General features: G+C 43.9%; 5 protein-coding genes across 10 annotated transcripts; 3 read left to right on the top strand and 2 right to left on the bottom strand.

The window, feature by feature from the left end:
* Positions 1-30: 30 nt before the first annotated feature.
* mynn (myoneurin) lies at positions 31-8,049 on the bottom strand. 2 transcript variants are annotated; one of them, XM_062480413.1, is made up of 8 exons: positions 8,038-8,049; positions 3,147-3,446; positions 2,042-2,964; positions 1,751-1,910; positions 1,478-1,656; positions 1,263-1,349; positions 787-870; positions 31-668 (listed from the first exon to the last, which is right to left on the bottom strand). In XM_062480413.1, exons 2-8 carry the CDS (start codon positions 3,407-3,409, stop codon positions 280-282), a joined length of 2,085 nt encoding a protein of 694 aa, XP_062336397.1. In that variant the 5' UTR covers positions 3,410-3,446; positions 8,038-8,049; the 3' UTR covers positions 31-279. The 2 variants fall into 2 exon arrangements, with proteins under 2 accessions (XP_062336397.1, XP_062336396.1); XM_062480412.1 differs by lacking the exon at positions 8,038-8,049 and adding an exon at positions 4,246-4,366.
* Positions 4,506-8,215, bottom strand: LOC134035416 (protein KASH5-like). 3 transcript variants are annotated; one of them, XM_062480419.1, is made up of 13 exons: positions 8,107-8,215; positions 7,716-7,813; positions 7,498-7,597; positions 7,126-7,284; positions 6,776-6,893; positions 6,578-6,628; positions 6,434-6,511; positions 6,261-6,317; positions 6,053-6,112; positions 5,883-5,935; positions 5,683-5,785; positions 5,300-5,424; positions 4,506-5,062 (listed from the first exon to the last, which is right to left on the bottom strand). In XM_062480419.1, exons 2-13 carry the CDS (start codon positions 7,735-7,737, stop codon positions 4,843-4,845), a joined length of 1,146 nt encoding a protein of 381 aa, XP_062336403.1. In that variant the 5' UTR covers positions 7,738-7,813; positions 8,107-8,215; the 3' UTR covers positions 4,506-4,842. The 3 variants fall into 3 exon arrangements, with proteins under 3 accessions (XP_062336403.1, XP_062336402.1, XP_062336404.1); XM_062480418.1 differs by having other exon boundaries at positions 7,716-7,818; positions 8,107-8,209; XM_062480420.1 differs by lacking the exon at positions 5,300-5,424 and having other exon boundaries at positions 4,900-5,062; positions 7,716-7,818; positions 8,107-8,209.
* A 436-nt stretch (positions 8,216-8,651) lies between these two features.
* Positions 8,652-10,055, top strand: LOC134035417 (apolipoprotein D-like). 3 transcript variants are annotated; one of them, XM_062480422.1, is made up of 5 exons: positions 8,652-8,799; positions 8,896-9,000; positions 9,148-9,269; positions 9,360-9,448; positions 9,522-10,055. In XM_062480422.1, the coding sequence occupies exons 1-5, from the start codon at positions 8,782-8,784 to the stop codon at positions 9,755-9,757; spliced, it is 570 nt and encodes a 189-aa protein (XP_062336406.1). In that variant the 5' UTR covers positions 8,652-8,781; the 3' UTR covers positions 9,758-10,055. The 3 variants fall into 3 exon arrangements, with proteins under 3 accessions (XP_062336406.1, XP_062336407.1, XP_062336408.1); XM_062480423.1 differs by having other exon boundaries at positions 9,558-10,055; XM_062480424.1 differs by having other exon boundaries at positions 8,941-9,000.
* Positions 10,056-10,170: 115 nt separating this feature from the next.
* LOC134035418 (apolipoprotein D-like) lies at positions 10,171-12,279 on the top strand. Its single transcript, XM_062480425.1, has 5 exons — positions 10,171-10,322; positions 10,975-11,090; positions 11,213-11,334; positions 11,595-11,680; positions 12,044-12,279. The coding sequence occupies exons 2-5, from the start codon at positions 10,977-10,979 to the stop codon at positions 12,265-12,267; spliced, it is 546 nt and encodes a 181-aa protein (XP_062336409.1). The 5' UTR covers positions 10,171-10,322; positions 10,975-10,976; the 3' UTR covers positions 12,268-12,279.
* Positions 12,280-12,977: 698 nt separating this feature from the next.
* otos (otospiralin) lies at positions 12,978-15,123 on the top strand. Its single transcript, XM_062480350.1, has 4 exons — positions 12,978-13,127; positions 13,368-13,437; positions 13,977-14,003; positions 14,412-15,123. Exons 1-4 carry the CDS (start codon positions 12,978-12,980, stop codon positions 14,597-14,599), a joined length of 435 nt encoding a protein of 144 aa, XP_062336334.1. The 3' UTR covers positions 14,600-15,123.
* Positions 15,124-15,173: the final 50 nt, after the last annotated feature.

Raw genomic sequence — 15,173 nt, forward strand, 5'->3', positions numbered from 1 at the left:
TGACAAATAGCCTACAAGTTTATAGGGGAATAAATAATTTATTTAACATCCCAAAATATTCTCCACCAAAACGTGTTATGATTCATAATCTCTGGAATAAAACCAAAACACCCATGTCCAATTAATATTTTGAAAGAAGCATCTTTCTCTGCCCTGTCTGACAAATTTGAAACAATAATCATATTCACAGAACAGGTGATTGTTTTTGTTTTAGAAGCTTAGACAAATTCACTGCTCAAAGTTCAAAACACAGCAGAGTTTATTGCAGAGGGTCGTTGGTCAATGTTGTTGGGTCTCAATGATAATAATCTGCTCCACATTGTCAGTCATTGGAGTGGCTGCCCTCAGCTGCTCCACCAGCGCACGGAGGGTGTCTGGGTGGATTCCAGTGTCAACGCTGTCTATGTGGAGGCCATAATTAGGCTCAATGTTGTCAGGGTCAGGTTTTGGTATGACAATGCTCGCTTCCAGACTGTCCAAGTTCGGGTTAGAGGAGTCAGTTTCAAATTTAATGAAAGTAGACCCGGACTGGACCCCAACAGTCTGGGTGTCAGAGTCCAGGTTGGAGGGTTCGGCACCAGCGGTGGGTAGCAGGCGAGAGATGAGCCCCTGGTGATCGATGGGAATGTTGAGATGGCTGCTTCCCTCTTGGAATGCTACACCTTGACCTAGAGACAGGAAGAGACACACATTGGTTATGCATGTTGTTCATTTACTCTTCTCGATTGACGACATGATTCTGAAAACCACACACACGCGCGCGTGCGCACACACACACACACTTACCAGCATGCACCCTGTCTTGATGTCTCAGCATGTTCTTAATGCTTATAAAGCTGTTCCCACACAAATTACACTGCACAACAGCCCCTGCAGAGAGCACACAGTTACAGTACACACAATAACACACACACTAGCTAGTCCAAGTCTAGTCTAACACTAAGCAGTTTCTAAAGGTGATATTGCCTCGTATGGACCTCAACTCTTGTTCTATTCCTTATCAACCTCTCTACTCTCTCCCTCTGTCAGCCTATGTAACCCTTTCCTCCCCCTCTTTAACTATCTCTGTCCTCACCAAGTCTCCCAAAGTCTCTCTACCCTCCTAATACTCGCTGCTTGATATGGAACCTTCTGGAAAACAATAGTTCTGCGGACGAGGGTCTGATCATCTTCTTTCGTTGAGTCTGGCAGCTCAACATTCCTCCTGATTTTTTGGGGAAAACGTTTTGATATTTGTTGGGAGTGTAGGAGAGTGGGCTCACCTTTCCCATGAGAACGTGCATGTTTGTTCCGTTCCGACACAGACGCGAAGCGTTTCTCACAATCCGTGCACGCGTACGGAGTCTCTCCTGAAACACGCACGCACGCACACACGGTCACGGTTAACAGAGGGAAAACAACGGACACAAGTGGCTGGAACGGTCGACGAGACAATCAGGAGTTGTTTGCGAGGACGTCGCGGACGGGGGGGTCTCACCGGTGTGCTTCCGCGAATGTGAGATGAGAGAGGAGGAGACGGAGAAGGACATGCCGCAGGTGTCGCACTGGTAGGGCTTCTCGCCCGTGTGTCGTCTCTTGTGATAGATCAGGGTGCTGGGCTGGGCGAACGCTTTCCCGCAATCTTCGCACACGTACGGCTTCTCTCCACTGTGTAGTCTGTGGAGGGGACACGCGCTGTGTGTTCACACCTGCACTTTCTCACACGATGCTAGTAAACCTGTACCCTGGCACAAAATACACACAGCCCCACCTGCAGTGGATCTTGAAGTTGGTTGAGGTAGCGAACTGCAGACCACACTCTCCACAACGGTATGGCTTCTCTTCTCCATGGTACATCCTACAATGGGACACCAGTTGACATTTCTGGATGAAACTCTTATCACACTGAGTGCAGGAAAATGGCTTCTCTCCTACAACAAAGGGGAAGAGAAATACATAGAGAGAGTGCGTTCACCTATGTATACATTTCAGTCAGCGAGTCGTATCCTGAGTAGTTAGGAACTACTCCCTACTGTGCTGTACACAATGCGCTTTTGTTTACCTGTGTGTATGCGCATGTGAGTCTTCAGCTGGTTCCCTTGTCTGAAGTGTTTGGAGCAAATGGGGCATTTGAAGGGCTTCAGGCCTTTATGAATCCGCATGTGTCTACGCAGACTGCTGTACTCTGAGAACACTTTGTTACACTGAATGCACAGAGGATGCTCTCTTTGCTGCTTGCGTACCTCTTCGTCCTCCTCCTCCTCGTCTTCTACTTCGACCCCATCCCAGTCTTCGTCGCTTGTGTTCCCTTTCAGTTTACCCCTCCCTCTCCCCCTTCCTCTGCCCCTTCCTCTCCCTCTCCCTTCTCCACTGTTTCTTCTTGGTCTTTTGGCAAGAGAACTCAGGGGTGAAGGACTCTGGTCTGAAGGAACGTCTCTTCCCTTCTTTATAGCTTGGAGGTCAGAATCCACAAATGAGAGCTCCTCTCTCTTTACTCCCCCTCTCCCTCTTCCTCTCCCCCTCCCCCTCCCTCTTCCTCTGCCCCGGCCCCTCCCTCTCTGGGTCTTTACCACATCTGCCACGTCCTCGGAGGCACTGCTGGGGGAGGTCGGTTCACCAGGTGGGGCCTTGGGCTTCCGTCCCCTCTTCCTGCCCGGGCCTCTCTGAGGAGAGCTGGTGTCGGGTGGGGTGTACTCTGTATCGTTGCTGTTGTCCTCCACTTCTGTCCTGTTCTCGTCTGCCTCCATTTCTTTCGCCTCATCTCCCAGGGAAGAGGCAGAACCAGCCACTAAATCCTCATGGCTAGCAGGGGATGGAGGACATGGTGGGTCTGGGAGGGAGGGGACAGTAGGGTCGGACTCTATGACTTCCTGTGATTGGATGGGCACTTCTGACACAGGTAAAAGAAGAGTTTGTTCTATATACTGCTCCGCCTCTGATATTCCGAGGAAGACGGCCGCTTTGCGCACCGCCTCAGAACTTTCACTGTTAACATGGGAACAAGAACAAATGTTGTCTTAAGTGTGTAAGAACAATTTCACATGTCAGAAGAATACAATCTTGGGAAATACATCTTTTTGGCATCTGGCTGATTTGGTTCAGACTTTATCACAAGCAAGTCCTGGTATTAATGGAAAAAGTGTTTTTATAAAAGGTTTGTATTCTACCTGTCAATGTTCATGGCTCCTGTGTAGATGAACTCCAGCAGGCTCTCTAGAGCTTGCTCACTGACCACTTCCGGGTCAAGGATCGTGTCCTGTTGAGCTGGGTCAGACATGGAGGAGAAGAACTGGCTGAACGCCGCCAGAACATTTCTGTGTGCTCGGAACGGCACGTCACCCACAGTGATTGTCATGTCACACAACAAGTCGGTGTCTCTCTGCTGACGCAATTTCTCCAGCAGGAGCTCTGCATGGGTTCGCTGAGACATGGCTGGGATTGGCTGCTTGCTGGTCACCAAGACAATGCTGAGGAGGAAGTAGTATCATGATGTGATAATCATAGAGTTCCATTTTCTACTGTTAAGCACAATACTCAGAGCAGAGATTGATAGTGATGGGTATCCATAGTGCCACAGCCGTTCTAAAGCACACTCAAAAGCACACTCTGTCTCTGTGATCTGAATAGAATGTTGGCGTATTTATTTCAGATTGAGTAATCATTAGTACATGTGTTATAGACTTGCTGACGCTTGTCTTTTGAACAATTTATGCTTTTCTAAATGTCTGGGCCTGGCTCGTTTTATCAGGCTTGCTAAGGCCTCTATTATACACAACCATGACTGACTGCTAGTTATTAAGATGGCGGCCTGCTGAAAGGTTAGAATATATAAATCCACTAGTCATCAGCTCACTGATCAAGCAGTTGCTTTCCAGTCAGATCCTATTAATGGAAGAAAATAAAAGTTCCTGAAAATGACGGAAATGAATCAACGTTCGAGTCAACACTTAAGCGCAAACCGCAAAGATTGCTAGAAAACGCAATGATGCAGTGGTTAAAAACATTTCGCTCCTTAATTTGGGTATCTGAAAATCTAGCACACAATTTCAGTAGCTACATTAATTGATCTGGATGAGCGCGCATAATAACAATGTGCTCTTATTTCGAAAGGATGCGACGATGGGTACTCGTTTAACGTTACATAGGTTATAATAAAAAATACTGCCACATGTGTTTTTGTGGCCAACGCCATAAATACAACACCACACACGACCAAATTGTAGGTATTTAACTCAAATAGTGTGAAAATGCATGAAAGAAAAGTACCTTATTTTATAATCCCTCTCTTCCAGCCGCCATTTCTGGTGACGCAAATGAACTTGGTCACATCTCGCGAGACTATTACTGAGGCCGAACTTTATTGAACCTAGCTCCTGACACTCAACAAGTAAAAGAACGCTCTTAATGTCGATGCAGCATTACAAGAAAAAACGTGTACAATTTAAACATACAGTTTTGAGAAAAAGACACAATTTTTTCACATGCATTTTACACTTTTAACCAAATGTGAAAAGACACTCCTCCCATTGAATAGAAATGCAAAGTTTATTTCTATATTAAACTGAAGGTAGACTGGGATGAAAAAAGGGTTAGAATTAGGGTTGGGATTATTGTCATGCACATGGAGAAGGGTTAGGGTTGGTTAAAGAGTTGAGTAGTTAGTTATGTAGAACTAAAGAGTTGTGTAGAGCTAAAGTTTTGAGCAGTTATCAGTTATGTATATTTAAAGAGTAGTAAAAGTAGCAGTCATGTGGGGTTGATGAATTAGGTGGGGTTAGTGTGGGGTTGTGTCGTCATAACGGGATGGAGGATTAGGGGCGTGAGGAGAGGTGGGAGAGGGTAAATCAAGGGTAACACCGGTAGTTACACAGGCGGCATGCCAATGTGGTGGAAAGTGCAGTAAGGCTGCATCAGGTAGCGGGCGGTGGTCCAGAGGATGTCGCTGTAGCCATGCCCGTCCTCATGGTCGTAGAGCACAGGCCCCATGGAGGCCATCACCCCCAGTGAGAACAGGAAGCCCAGGCAGAAGGTGCCAGCTGCCTGGACCCCCTTCAGCAGATTCTCAGCTCGCTGGCGCCACCAGCTGGAGACAGAGACAAAGGCAGGTGGGATGAAACACGAGTGAGGGAGCGTTGGAGCAGGAAGATAGAGATATAGTAGAAAACAACTAAGAATGGGGTTTTGATGGTTCTAATTTGGGTGTTCCCTCTGAAGACAGACAGTGATCCAAGAGCAGTTTTGACTCTACCCCTTTGCTTGAGTTGTGGATCGTATAAACTCACGCCCTTTCTCTCTACACTGAATAGTATTGGTAATGCACCTTTTGGTCTGGACATCAAAAACAGAGCTCTTCTTCTCCCCAATAACGTCCAAGGTGGGTTCCATCTCTTTCTCCTCCTCCACCTCTTGCTCAATATGCACTTTCTCCTCATCAGAACACTCAACCTACAAGATTACCAGACTTCTCAGCAAAGTTTTCCGGACCAACAGTTGCTGAGATAGGGAAGACACTAAAGCTCATTTGTAACCTAAGGAACACTCTAAACTCACTGGGTTTGCTCACCATGGTGGTATGAGGGTAAGGACATTCCATCTATTGGCCAACCAAAAAGGTCTCGACACAGCATGTTGTATTCTGACCTGCAGTACTGCTCACCACCACAGGCAGGTGGACAGAGGATCATCACAGAGGGTTTCACTTACACATGGGCGAGACAGCAGTCCCAGTTCCTCTCCAATGGACATGGGATGGTTGCCATCCACAGACAGAGACTCCTTCACATCTGAGGCATCCGCTCCACCAAAACTGTCCACCAGATTCAGATTCATATAGCGGAGGCATCGAGGTGTTGTAAGAAAGTGGGTGGGTGATGTGATGCAGATGTGGTATTCGGCCCACTTACACCAGAGCCTCCTCCAGCTGGACCTCGAGGTGTTTGTTCTTCTTCTTCAGCTCCTGAACACAGACTCAAGGTCAAGAATGAAAGCGCCAACGTTGTTGTCATAATGTCAATGGGAAACAATAGCAATTAAAGAAATTGCTATTAATTAATATTAGCGCATTCTACTATACCTGTACAATGGTGGTGTACTCTTCAAGGGAGCTTTCCAAATGCTCGATGATCATAGTTTTCTACAAATCAAACAGATCCAGAACTCTAGCCCAGGGCCGTATTTGTAATTACACAGAAGAGAAAAACCCAGGCAGAACTCTCTCAGAGCAGGAAAGATCTTCCTGAAACTCTGTCCCGTCCGACATTACAGACGGAGACAGATCCTACCTCGTGCAAGTCGTAACTGTTCTTGTCAAGGGAGAGTCGGTGCTCCTCCAGTTGTTGCTGAGAGTCAAACACCAAGCAGACAATCATTAATATTTTTCATTTTCATTGAAAACCAAGTGTGTAAATAAATGTGTGTGTGTATGTGAGTGGGTGAAGAGTTTATGATGAGACACCTGCAGGGCCTGCAGGGCGTTGCTCAACTTTGCAATTTTGCTCTTGTTCTTGGCCCTCTCAGGTAAGATGCAAGACATCTGAAACACAGAAAGAGTTCTACTCACAGTGTTTTCTACAAGCTAGTTGACAAGCGCTGTCCATACCTCACTGTTGATGTTTTCATATTGGGCTTTCAGGGCCTTGTTCTCTCTTTCCTGCAAGAACAGAAAAAAAGGCAAAGATGTCTGTTGTTTTTTTGCTCCGAGTGCAGTGGAGTTAGAGATCTGTGAGGGTTTTTGTAGATTGTCGTCGGTAGAGGCAAAAACACGTCTTCTGTGCTCCTGAACTTTCCAGATACCCACCAGCTGTCGGATGCGGTTCCCCTGGGTGCTGATAGTGACGTCCATCTCTGCGGCGGCTCTCCGGAGATCTTCGAGCTCATCCCCCAGCTTCTCAGCATCATGCATAGCCTGCTTGAGACTGAAAAAGTCCAAATACAATACTGTGATGAAAGTTGTTATTATTAGCAGGCTAACCTTGACATCTCAAATAGTTTTGATTTCGATATGACATTTAGAGTATGAGGTAACCGACTCAATTTGCACTCATACTCATTAGTTCCAGAACTGTACAGTCTGTTTGAACCAAACCATCTTGTGAAATGGGGTTCATGCATGAGTGCATTTGTGTGTGTGAGCGTGACAATTTGTACCTTTTCAGTTGGTGGCTGAGGGCCGTGTTCTCAGTGTGGAGAGATGTATTCTGCTCGTCTGCCAGCTCCACAGAGTGCTGCAGCTCCACATTAAGCTGCTTCAGTTTGTCCTGAGAGTATATCAACTCTGAGATGACATTGTGCGTCTCCTCAAGATTTCTACAGACATACATAAATCCCAGCGCACATCAATTTCACAGGTCATAGATACCACACCACTTCTGTAAATCCCACCCAAGCTTGTAAATGACCAACACTTGCGTGCACCACTTCCAACTTCATTTATATATTCGGCCTACATGCATTACAATTTGTTGCATGAAGAGACTGTCAACAATAAAATGTGTGTGGTGCTTTTGTATAAAATCTCACAGGCCTGAAGCTTTGAGAAGGCTCTCATCTTCGGACACATACATCCTAGCTGATTCGTCATTCTGCTTTTCCGCTGCCCCGCAGACGTACGAGCATGCACCTTCATACAACATTGATGCACAATGTAATATCTGGCTTTCCCATAAATTAAATGAGTTTCCTAATCAAGCCATTTTCGGTTCTTTTTCACTTCGTTAAATGCCTCGGAAATGACTTACCTTCTTGAACTTCACTATCCATAACCTGTGGCGTCGTTTATGATGTCATAGTGTGAAAGCTTTCCAAGTCATTCACTCAGCTCGCTTCGACTAGCATCCTAGACTTTTTAAATGTCAAACGAAACATTAAAAGTAAAATAATAAATGTCTTAGTCTGCTTTAACTAGTTAAATAGAATAAAAAAGAAAAGCTAGCTACTGTAGTAGCCTGCTCACGATCGCACACTGAAAGCTAATAGACATTAGCCAGTAGCTTACTGTAGACTAGCTAGCTAGCTAAGTCCCCTAATATTAACTACCACCACACTATATGTTTATTCGACTATATTTATAATATCAATGAGTATTATGTTTTAAGACAGATTTTAAAAACACAGTGAAGGAGGGGCTACCAGTTTGAGAGTTGTCTTGAAGGCTAACGTATGCAGGGTTAGCTAACGCTTTCACGATGTATTTAACCAATCACAGCTAAGTAAGATAATTATTAGAATCAGGTTTCCTGGAGGGTTGGAATGATAGCTCTCCAGATACAATAACATAAATTGAAGGAGTTTGAACAAAATATAGGCAGTGTCCTTAAATGTGTAAATCATGATGCATGCTTTGTGTATCCTAATAATTACTCTAACATAGGAATTACTATACAGTACTGTGCAGTCTTAGGCACAAAATAGGTTAAGCAAAAATGCTTTAAGAAATTATAAAATGAACACTAAACAAACATCTTCTCAACATTGCACTTTGCAAAAATACATATTCAAGACAATATTGATGTAAATCAATATTGGGTGCCCAAGACTTTTGCATAATGTATATATTTTTCCTTTGGTGTGTTTTTGTTTTTGTGTGATTTCAATCTGTGGTTTGAGTGTTCTTGTGTAACCAGTTGTTTTTTTTTACCCTCCAAAGTCCACTGGTAAAAGCTGAAACATAAGCAGACTGCTCAGACCACTTTTTGCAGCTTGGACAGGTAAAGAAGGTTTAGCCTGTGTGTCCAACAACTGCAGTTTTAAATTAGATTTCAGATTAACAGGGAAGTTAAGAATCAAGTTGGATATATTGTTATCATGGCTAAGTGTTTCCAGGTAATGTGTCATGAGTGTATCTTGCCATATTCTAGAATCTTTTTGTGTTTCTGTGTGTCTGTTTTGTGTAACTCACTTTGTGACCATGTGGGCTAGGTGCTCTTTGTGATTATAATTGCTGCGATACATGCACATGCTCAGTCCTTCCACCTGGGCCGGTGTCCCACCCCTGAACTTCAAAAAGACTTTGACATCAACAAGGTAATCTATAAACTGATTCATGTCAGGGACAGATTTGTCTATGTGAAGATCAATGCAGTTGTGTGTGTTTGATGGTTGCTCAGATCAGTGTACCTTGATGTTACTCGAGTGGCTGATGTTGAATCAGTGACACTCCCTGTTCTCTAGTACCTTGGGCAGTGGTATGAGATCGAGAAGCTTCCTGCTGTGTTTGAGAAAGGAACATGCAACCAGGCCACATACTCTTTACTGGATGATGGGACTGTCCAAGTCCGCAATGCAGAGCTACTGTGAGTTAAACACAAGCATTGGCTATGTGTGAATACACATCCATTCACACACTCTATTACAGTCAAACAAAAAAACGTTCTGTCACTCAGGGCTAATGGGCAGATTAACTCAATAGAGGGTGTGGCCAAAGTCAAAGACCCAATCCAACCTGCCATACTGGAAGTTAAGTTCTTTAAAGGTAGGTCTCAAATGCCAAACCAGACCCTCTCGTGTTTCACACACCCCTATTAATACACTGCTCCCTTCTTCAGGTGTGCCTGATGCACCATACTGGGTCCTCTCTACAGACTATGTGAGCCATGCGCTAGTCTACTCCTGCATTGGGTACCTGGGTCTGTTTCATATAGACTTTGCCTGGGTCTTGGCTCGCCACAGGACACTGCCTGATGATGTCATCAGCCGGCTCCATGATGCCTTGGCAGTGGCTGGAGTCAATATCAACCGCCTTACTTTTTCTAACCAGACAGGCTGCCAGGATATGTCTTGAGAATACACACACACACACACACATATACACACACATATACACACACACATTCATGTATCATTAAAGTGACCAATTAAAAAGTCAAATTCAATTTTATTGTTCTGTGTAATTGCATTACTGTCTTTCACCATCCCCTATCTACCATTAAAAAAAAGTATGTATTTATATGAAAAAGGAATGTTCAAACTAGTAGCATGCCTGTTGATGACAAGAACGCACATTACATTGTTCAGTTGTGGGTTATACATCATTTGTTTTTGTAAAAAGAAAAGTGACGTAAATCAGGGTGAAATCACCTAAGAGACACCGTCCTATGATATAATTCATGACAGGCAGGCACTTTTGTCACTCAGGAATGCATTCACATCATGGTCTCATGACGACAATTTTGCTAATCAACTGCCTTGTGCTACATGTGCGCAGGGTCGCTGCGCTGAGAGCTCAGCTCACACACTGCAGCACTGAGAAGGACTCAACGCTGGATGTATTGCTGATTATTACTCAGTATTAAAGAGAATATTTGAACCATTCTTTTTCCAAGCTTTTTTCGTAACACGCAAGACAGGTAAGAAACGATTAACCCTATTTGAAGAGATGTTATGTGGGTCCAAGTTATGATGAATGAACAGATTTACAAGGCTACAGTGAAGGGGCTTTTATTTTACAGAAGGTTTGCTGGGATATGGGCTACTTTCAAAAAAGTATTGTGATTAGATATTGTGTATTATAATATTGTTATAATAATCATAGACAAGTATGATCAGAATGTGAGTTGAGCGGAAAATAGTTAGTTCTCTTGGTGAGTTTCCCTTGTTTCTACGGAGTAATTGGACCTTCAGGGAATGCTGATTAAGGGTTTTCTGTTCTCTGCCTTTACACCCCCCCCCCCCCCCCTCTCTAGCTGTCTCTCTATCGCACTCTCTTTGTGTGTTTGATAAAAGAGGGAGATAAAGTAGAACTGGAGGAACAGGAGGGGCAACACGGTTAGCATGGTGTGTAACTGCAAAACACGGCATGCAGCTTTAGGTGCACCTGTTGTGGTAGACTATCTAGTGTGCCTTGCCTATGATCTTGGGCCAAGATGACAGATTAAGCAAACAATGTTATGTTGTGCAACGTTTGTTCCTGAGGTTTCTTATGATGGACGATGTACATGTATATTTTGTATTGACTTTGGGAAAATCTAATCTCACGCACTCTCTTGTCCTCTCTTCTAGGGATGAAGTTTCTTGTTTTTTCCCTTCTTCTGCTCCTCCCTCTGGTGTCTGCCCAGACCTATAGATGGGGACCCTGTCCATCTCCCAGAGTCCAGCCCAGCTTCGACCTCAAGCAGGTCATACACACAAGACAATACATACACTCTCTCTCTCTTTCTGTCTCATTCTCTTCATTGCAAACACACGGTCGTCAAGTCTGTCTAAAACACTCACACACGTGTACGCCTTCTGTCCTCAGTACCTGGGAACGTGGTATGAGATTGAGAAACTCCCAGCATCGTTTGAGAGAGGAAAGTGCATTGAGGCCAACTATGCTTTGAGGGGGGATGGCACAATCAGAGTTGTCAACACCCAGACTTAGTGAGTAGAACATAGGAAGACAAGAATTTGGGGCTTGCAGCATTGTTTGTTTGTCGCATGTATGGTGTATGGATGACTAGAATGTGAAACTGGTATGATCAGTTTTCAGACCTACAGCCTTATGGACGATGGCGCGTGAAGTGTACTGCATGTCGATTTTCCATGAGGGTGTGTTATGAATGTCAGAACAGAGGGTATCTGAGAAATATGTCTTAAGGGACTGTCTCCTTCTCTGCTTCTGTCTGTCTCTCTCTCTCCAGTAAAGGCAAAGTTAGGCCTGTCGAGGGAACAGCTGTTGTGCCAGATCTCAAGGAACCAGCCAAGTTGGGAGTCAGTTTCTCTTACTGTGAGTCTCTTCTGAGCCTTTTTTTCTGTCATGACACATTCACATGATTGAATTTGCCGAGGCTGTTATGGTCGAGAATACACCGTAATTCAGACACAAGGACTTTTCTCTGTGTGCATGACCTCAGCACTGCACTCTCCCTGGGTAAGGGTCACATTATGACCTTAGAGCAGATAAACAACCTGCTGGGAAATCTGTTAGTGGAAAATGAGACCAAGGGACATCTGACATCATCCTTCTCAGGATGTTTGTGTGTGTGTGTGTCTCTGTGTTCATGCATGCTTGTGGGGAGAGAGGCACACCACTCAACACCACCTCTCTCTCTCTCTCTCTCTCTCTCTCTTTCTTCCACTCTGGTCCCAGTCTCTCCCTACAGCGCGTACTGGGTGCTGAGCACAGACTACGTGACTGGGGCAGTGGTGTACTCCTGTACCGACATTATGAAGGTGTTCCACGTGGAGTTCGCCTGGATCCTGGGGCGCTCACGCTTCCTGACTGTTGCCACCGTGGATCATGCCAGACAGCTGCTGCAGCAAGAAAACATTGACATCACTTATTTAAAGGCCACTGACCAGTCAGGCTGCTAATACGTGTAAAAAGACAGCTTAGAGGATGACCGGTACCCTAGATCTACTACTCTTTTGAACGTCCAAGTTTAGATTGACTTCTTGTTACTACCCCATGTCTCTTATGTCAATCTGAGAATTCTGAACAGGTGTAATCAATATCCCCCTGCTTGTATTTTACACTACCCATAACATTATGCATGTTTTTGATCTGGTTTAATGCCTTTAAATAAGCGGTATGTATGGGTTAATGAGAAATTGAGCACTGCATATCAGGGTATAATATCTGTTTTTCAGGAATTGTTTTACAACAGACATTATATATCATATGTTATGTGTTCTTATTTCAGAGTTGGTGACACTTTAAGTATTTAACACTGAATTGTTTTATTCTCTTGCATGGGATTGTTGTAGGTTTTTACCTATTGGATTTATTTGTTTTCAGATATAAATATTGGGGTTTGTGTATTAAAGTATAGTTTTGAAATCAGATGAAATCATTCTCTTTTTTTGTGTGACCATGAGGAATTAGATTGTGACCGTGACACAACAATTACATAATTAGTTTATCACCATAAACTACATATAGAGTCAGAAACTGAATCACGATAATCACATCTACCCTGTCATTTAGAGATTGCTGCTGCCACCGTCTGAAAATGCACACAGTATACCTTGAAAACAAAGCAGCGCACCTTACAGACAGACAGGCACACTCACACAGCGTGGCTATGGAAGAGCCTGTTGCGAGGGCTGCATGTGCGCATGTGTGCGCTGGGAGGGGACATGTGGCCAACAGGGTCCAGCAGCTGTGTTGTTCGTCTCCTCGTCTCCAGCAGAACACCAGCATCACTCTGATCCTCCACTGGAGCTATTCACTGGTAAGTAACTACAGGTCTCCTCACAAGGCTCAAACTTCTGCTCACATCACTACAAACGTGGTTAACCTCAGATAAATCTCAAATGTAATGATAACTTTCAACAAAGTAAAAAACCCTGGGTTATATATAGGTAAAAGCAGATAGGAGGTAATTGTTGCATAGAAGTTGACGCCAGTCAAATTTGTATACATATTTCTGATGCTTTACTTGATTTGAGTGTGTGTGTGTGTTTTGTTTCAGGTGGGCAGAATGAAGTTGCTGGTCCATGTCAGTATTTTCCTCCTCTGTCTTATTGCCTCTCGCCTGTGTGGTGAGTGTCTTACACTGGGAAATCACTGCACATTCTGGTCTTGTGATGATGATTACCCATTTCTTTACACTGCTTGGTGTGCAGGACGAGTTTTACATTTTAACTGTTTGTATGCACTCTAACTGTTTTACTATATTGTAGAAAGTGCTAATAGACTTGAATAAACCCTTGTTTAACAGGCAAATATAGTTTATTCTTATCATTTATAGCACTGACAGCAATGCATCCATAGGAAGACTTCTGTTTTTGAGTCTTGGATGTATACAATGAGTAGTCTGTTTCTGTATGACTGACTGTGTGTATGGTGACTAGTGTGCTGGCTAGTTTGTTTGTGTGTGTGTGTGTTGTGTGCAAACATAGTGAGGAATAATATTTGAGGAGGAAACGGGTTTCCTCAGGTATCATGGACTCCCTCGGGTTATGCTAAATTTTCCATCATCTGAATCCCCTCTCTGTGTGTGGAGTATTTTGGAAAGCTCAGGAATGCTCAGGATCTCTCTGAGCCTTTCCGTCCTGCCCCTTCTCTCCCTCTCTCTCAGGCGCCAGAGTCATCGTTCCTGAAGGAGGTAAAATAATAACCTCCCATTTAAGATAGCAGATTAAAATCCCCATCTGAAGCAAACCTTATTAAAGATATTTAATCTAGTCCCTCTCTCTCTCAGGACAAAGTAGCTGTCGTGTTACCACAGTAACTACTTTGTATCAGTATCGTTCATTCGTCTGTTTCCATTTACTGTGCTACCAGTGAAATAAGAATCTGTTGTGGGAACATGTTCATCTTTGCAGTGCAAAGTTTCTTACATTCTAAGATAGATAACGTCAGTCTATGCAGAGATTTAGCCTAACGGCACTCCCTCTCATGCGATATTGCTTCTACATACTGTATATTTGTTTTTCTCCTTGCAATAGCCTTGTAAAACACAACACTGTAAAATATGCCATGTCTGTGACTGTCCCTGTCTGTGTGTGTACAGTTCCATATGATGAGCCCCCGGCAGTTCCCTACTGGCCCTATTCCACCTCCGACTTCTGGCACTACATAGAGTACTTCAGGTCCATCGGAGCCTACAACCACATCAACGAGATGGCCCGTGCCTTCTACGCCCACCAGCACCTGGGAGACACACTTGGATACGAGACTGCGGAGGGACATGAACACTGAGAGGCCAATGAGACAAGGGGGACACAGGGTCGGAAGAGAGAGTTCAGGGGAGAGGGAAATGTGTGGAGTTGATTAAACAAACAGGAAGAGAGGGAGGGGAGGTTGGCGAAAGGTTGGGCAGAAACAAAGGCAGAAGGAAGCTTGCTCGGAGATGCTGTAGAATTAGATCATTTTAAATATGTAAACATATTATCATCATCTATTAAAAAGTGGATTAGAACCTCCCTGCCAACATACAGTTAACTTTTGTGTGTTCATGTTTTTACTGTTTTGAATGCAGTGGGGGTGTCTATAATAAATGATAAAGATTAAAGAAAAAGGAGATGAAGAACACAATCTTCTTTTGCAGTCTGTGTATCATTCTCTCTGTATATATTATGTGTAATGTATAATATAATATAGATATTGTAGAGTAATGTAGAGTAGTAGACATATTATTGAACCTGTAGTGCTCTGTCCAGTGGCAGCCTTAATGTAAAATCCTATAGATGTAACGTGCAATATCAAATAAAAGGATGAAAGTTATTGGTCCTGCCTTTCTTATTCACCCACACTATCCAATTTTAGGATTTCA

Source organism: Osmerus eperlanus, chromosome 15 (assembly GCF_963692335.1).
Source record: "Osmerus eperlanus chromosome 15, fOsmEpe2.1, whole genome shotgun sequence".
NCBI lineage: Eukaryota > Metazoa > Chordata > Actinopteri > Osmeriformes > Osmeridae > Osmerus > Osmerus eperlanus.

Coding starts and splice junctions, on each gene's coding strand:
- otos (XM_062480350.1), top strand. CDS start 12,978: ATGGAAGAGCCTGTTGCGAGGGCTGCATGTGCGCATGTGTGCGCTGGG. Junction 13,128..13,367: donor TCCACTGGAGCTATTCACTG/GTAAGTAACTAC, acceptor GTTTTGTTTCAG/GTGGGCAGAATGAAGTTGCT. Junction 14,004..14,411: donor AGTCATCGTTCCTGAAGGAG/GTAAAATAATAA, acceptor GTGTGTGTACAG/TTCCATATGATGAGCCCCCG.
- LOC134035416 (XM_062480419.1), bottom strand. CDS start 7,737: ATGGATAGTGAAGTTCAAGAAG. Junction 6,318..6,433: donor ACGCCCTGCAGGCCCTGCAG/GTGTCTCATCAT, acceptor TTTGACTCTCAG/CAACAACTGGAGGAGCACCG. Junction 5,063..5,299: donor TTTGATGTCCAGACCAAAAG/GTGCATTACCAA, acceptor CTCTGTCTCCAG/CTGGTGGCGCCAGCGAGCTG.
- LOC134035418 (XM_062480425.1), top strand. CDS start 10,977: ATGAAGTTTCTTGTTTTTTCCCTTCTTCTGCTCCTCCCTCTGGTGTCT. Junction 11,335..11,594: donor GTTGTCAACACCCAGACTTA/GTGAGTAGAACA, acceptor CTCTCTCTCCAG/TAAAGGCAAAGTTAGGCCTG. Junction 11,681..12,043: donor GGGAGTCAGTTTCTCTTACT/GTGAGTCTCTTC, acceptor CTCTGGTCCCAG/TCTCTCCCTACAGCGCGTAC.
- LOC134035417 (XM_062480422.1), top strand. Junction 9,270..9,359: donor GTCCGCAATGCAGAGCTACT/GTGAGTTAAACA, acceptor TCTGTCACTCAG/GGCTAATGGGCAGATTAACT. Junction 9,449..9,521: donor GGAAGTTAAGTTCTTTAAAG/GTAGGTCTCAAA, acceptor TCCCTTCTTCAG/GTGTGCCTGATGCACCATAC.
- mynn (XM_062480413.1), bottom strand. CDS start 3,409: ATGTCTCAGCGAACCCATGCAGAGCTCCTGCTGGAGAAATTGCGTCAG. Junction 2,965..3,146: donor GGAGCCATGAACATTGACAG/GTAGAATACAAA, acceptor CCATGTTAACAG/TGAAAGTTCTGAGGCGGTGC. Junction 871..1,262: donor TGCACGTTCTCATGGGAAAG/GTGAGCCCACTC, acceptor TGCTCTCTGCAG/GGGCTGTTGTGCAGTGTAAT.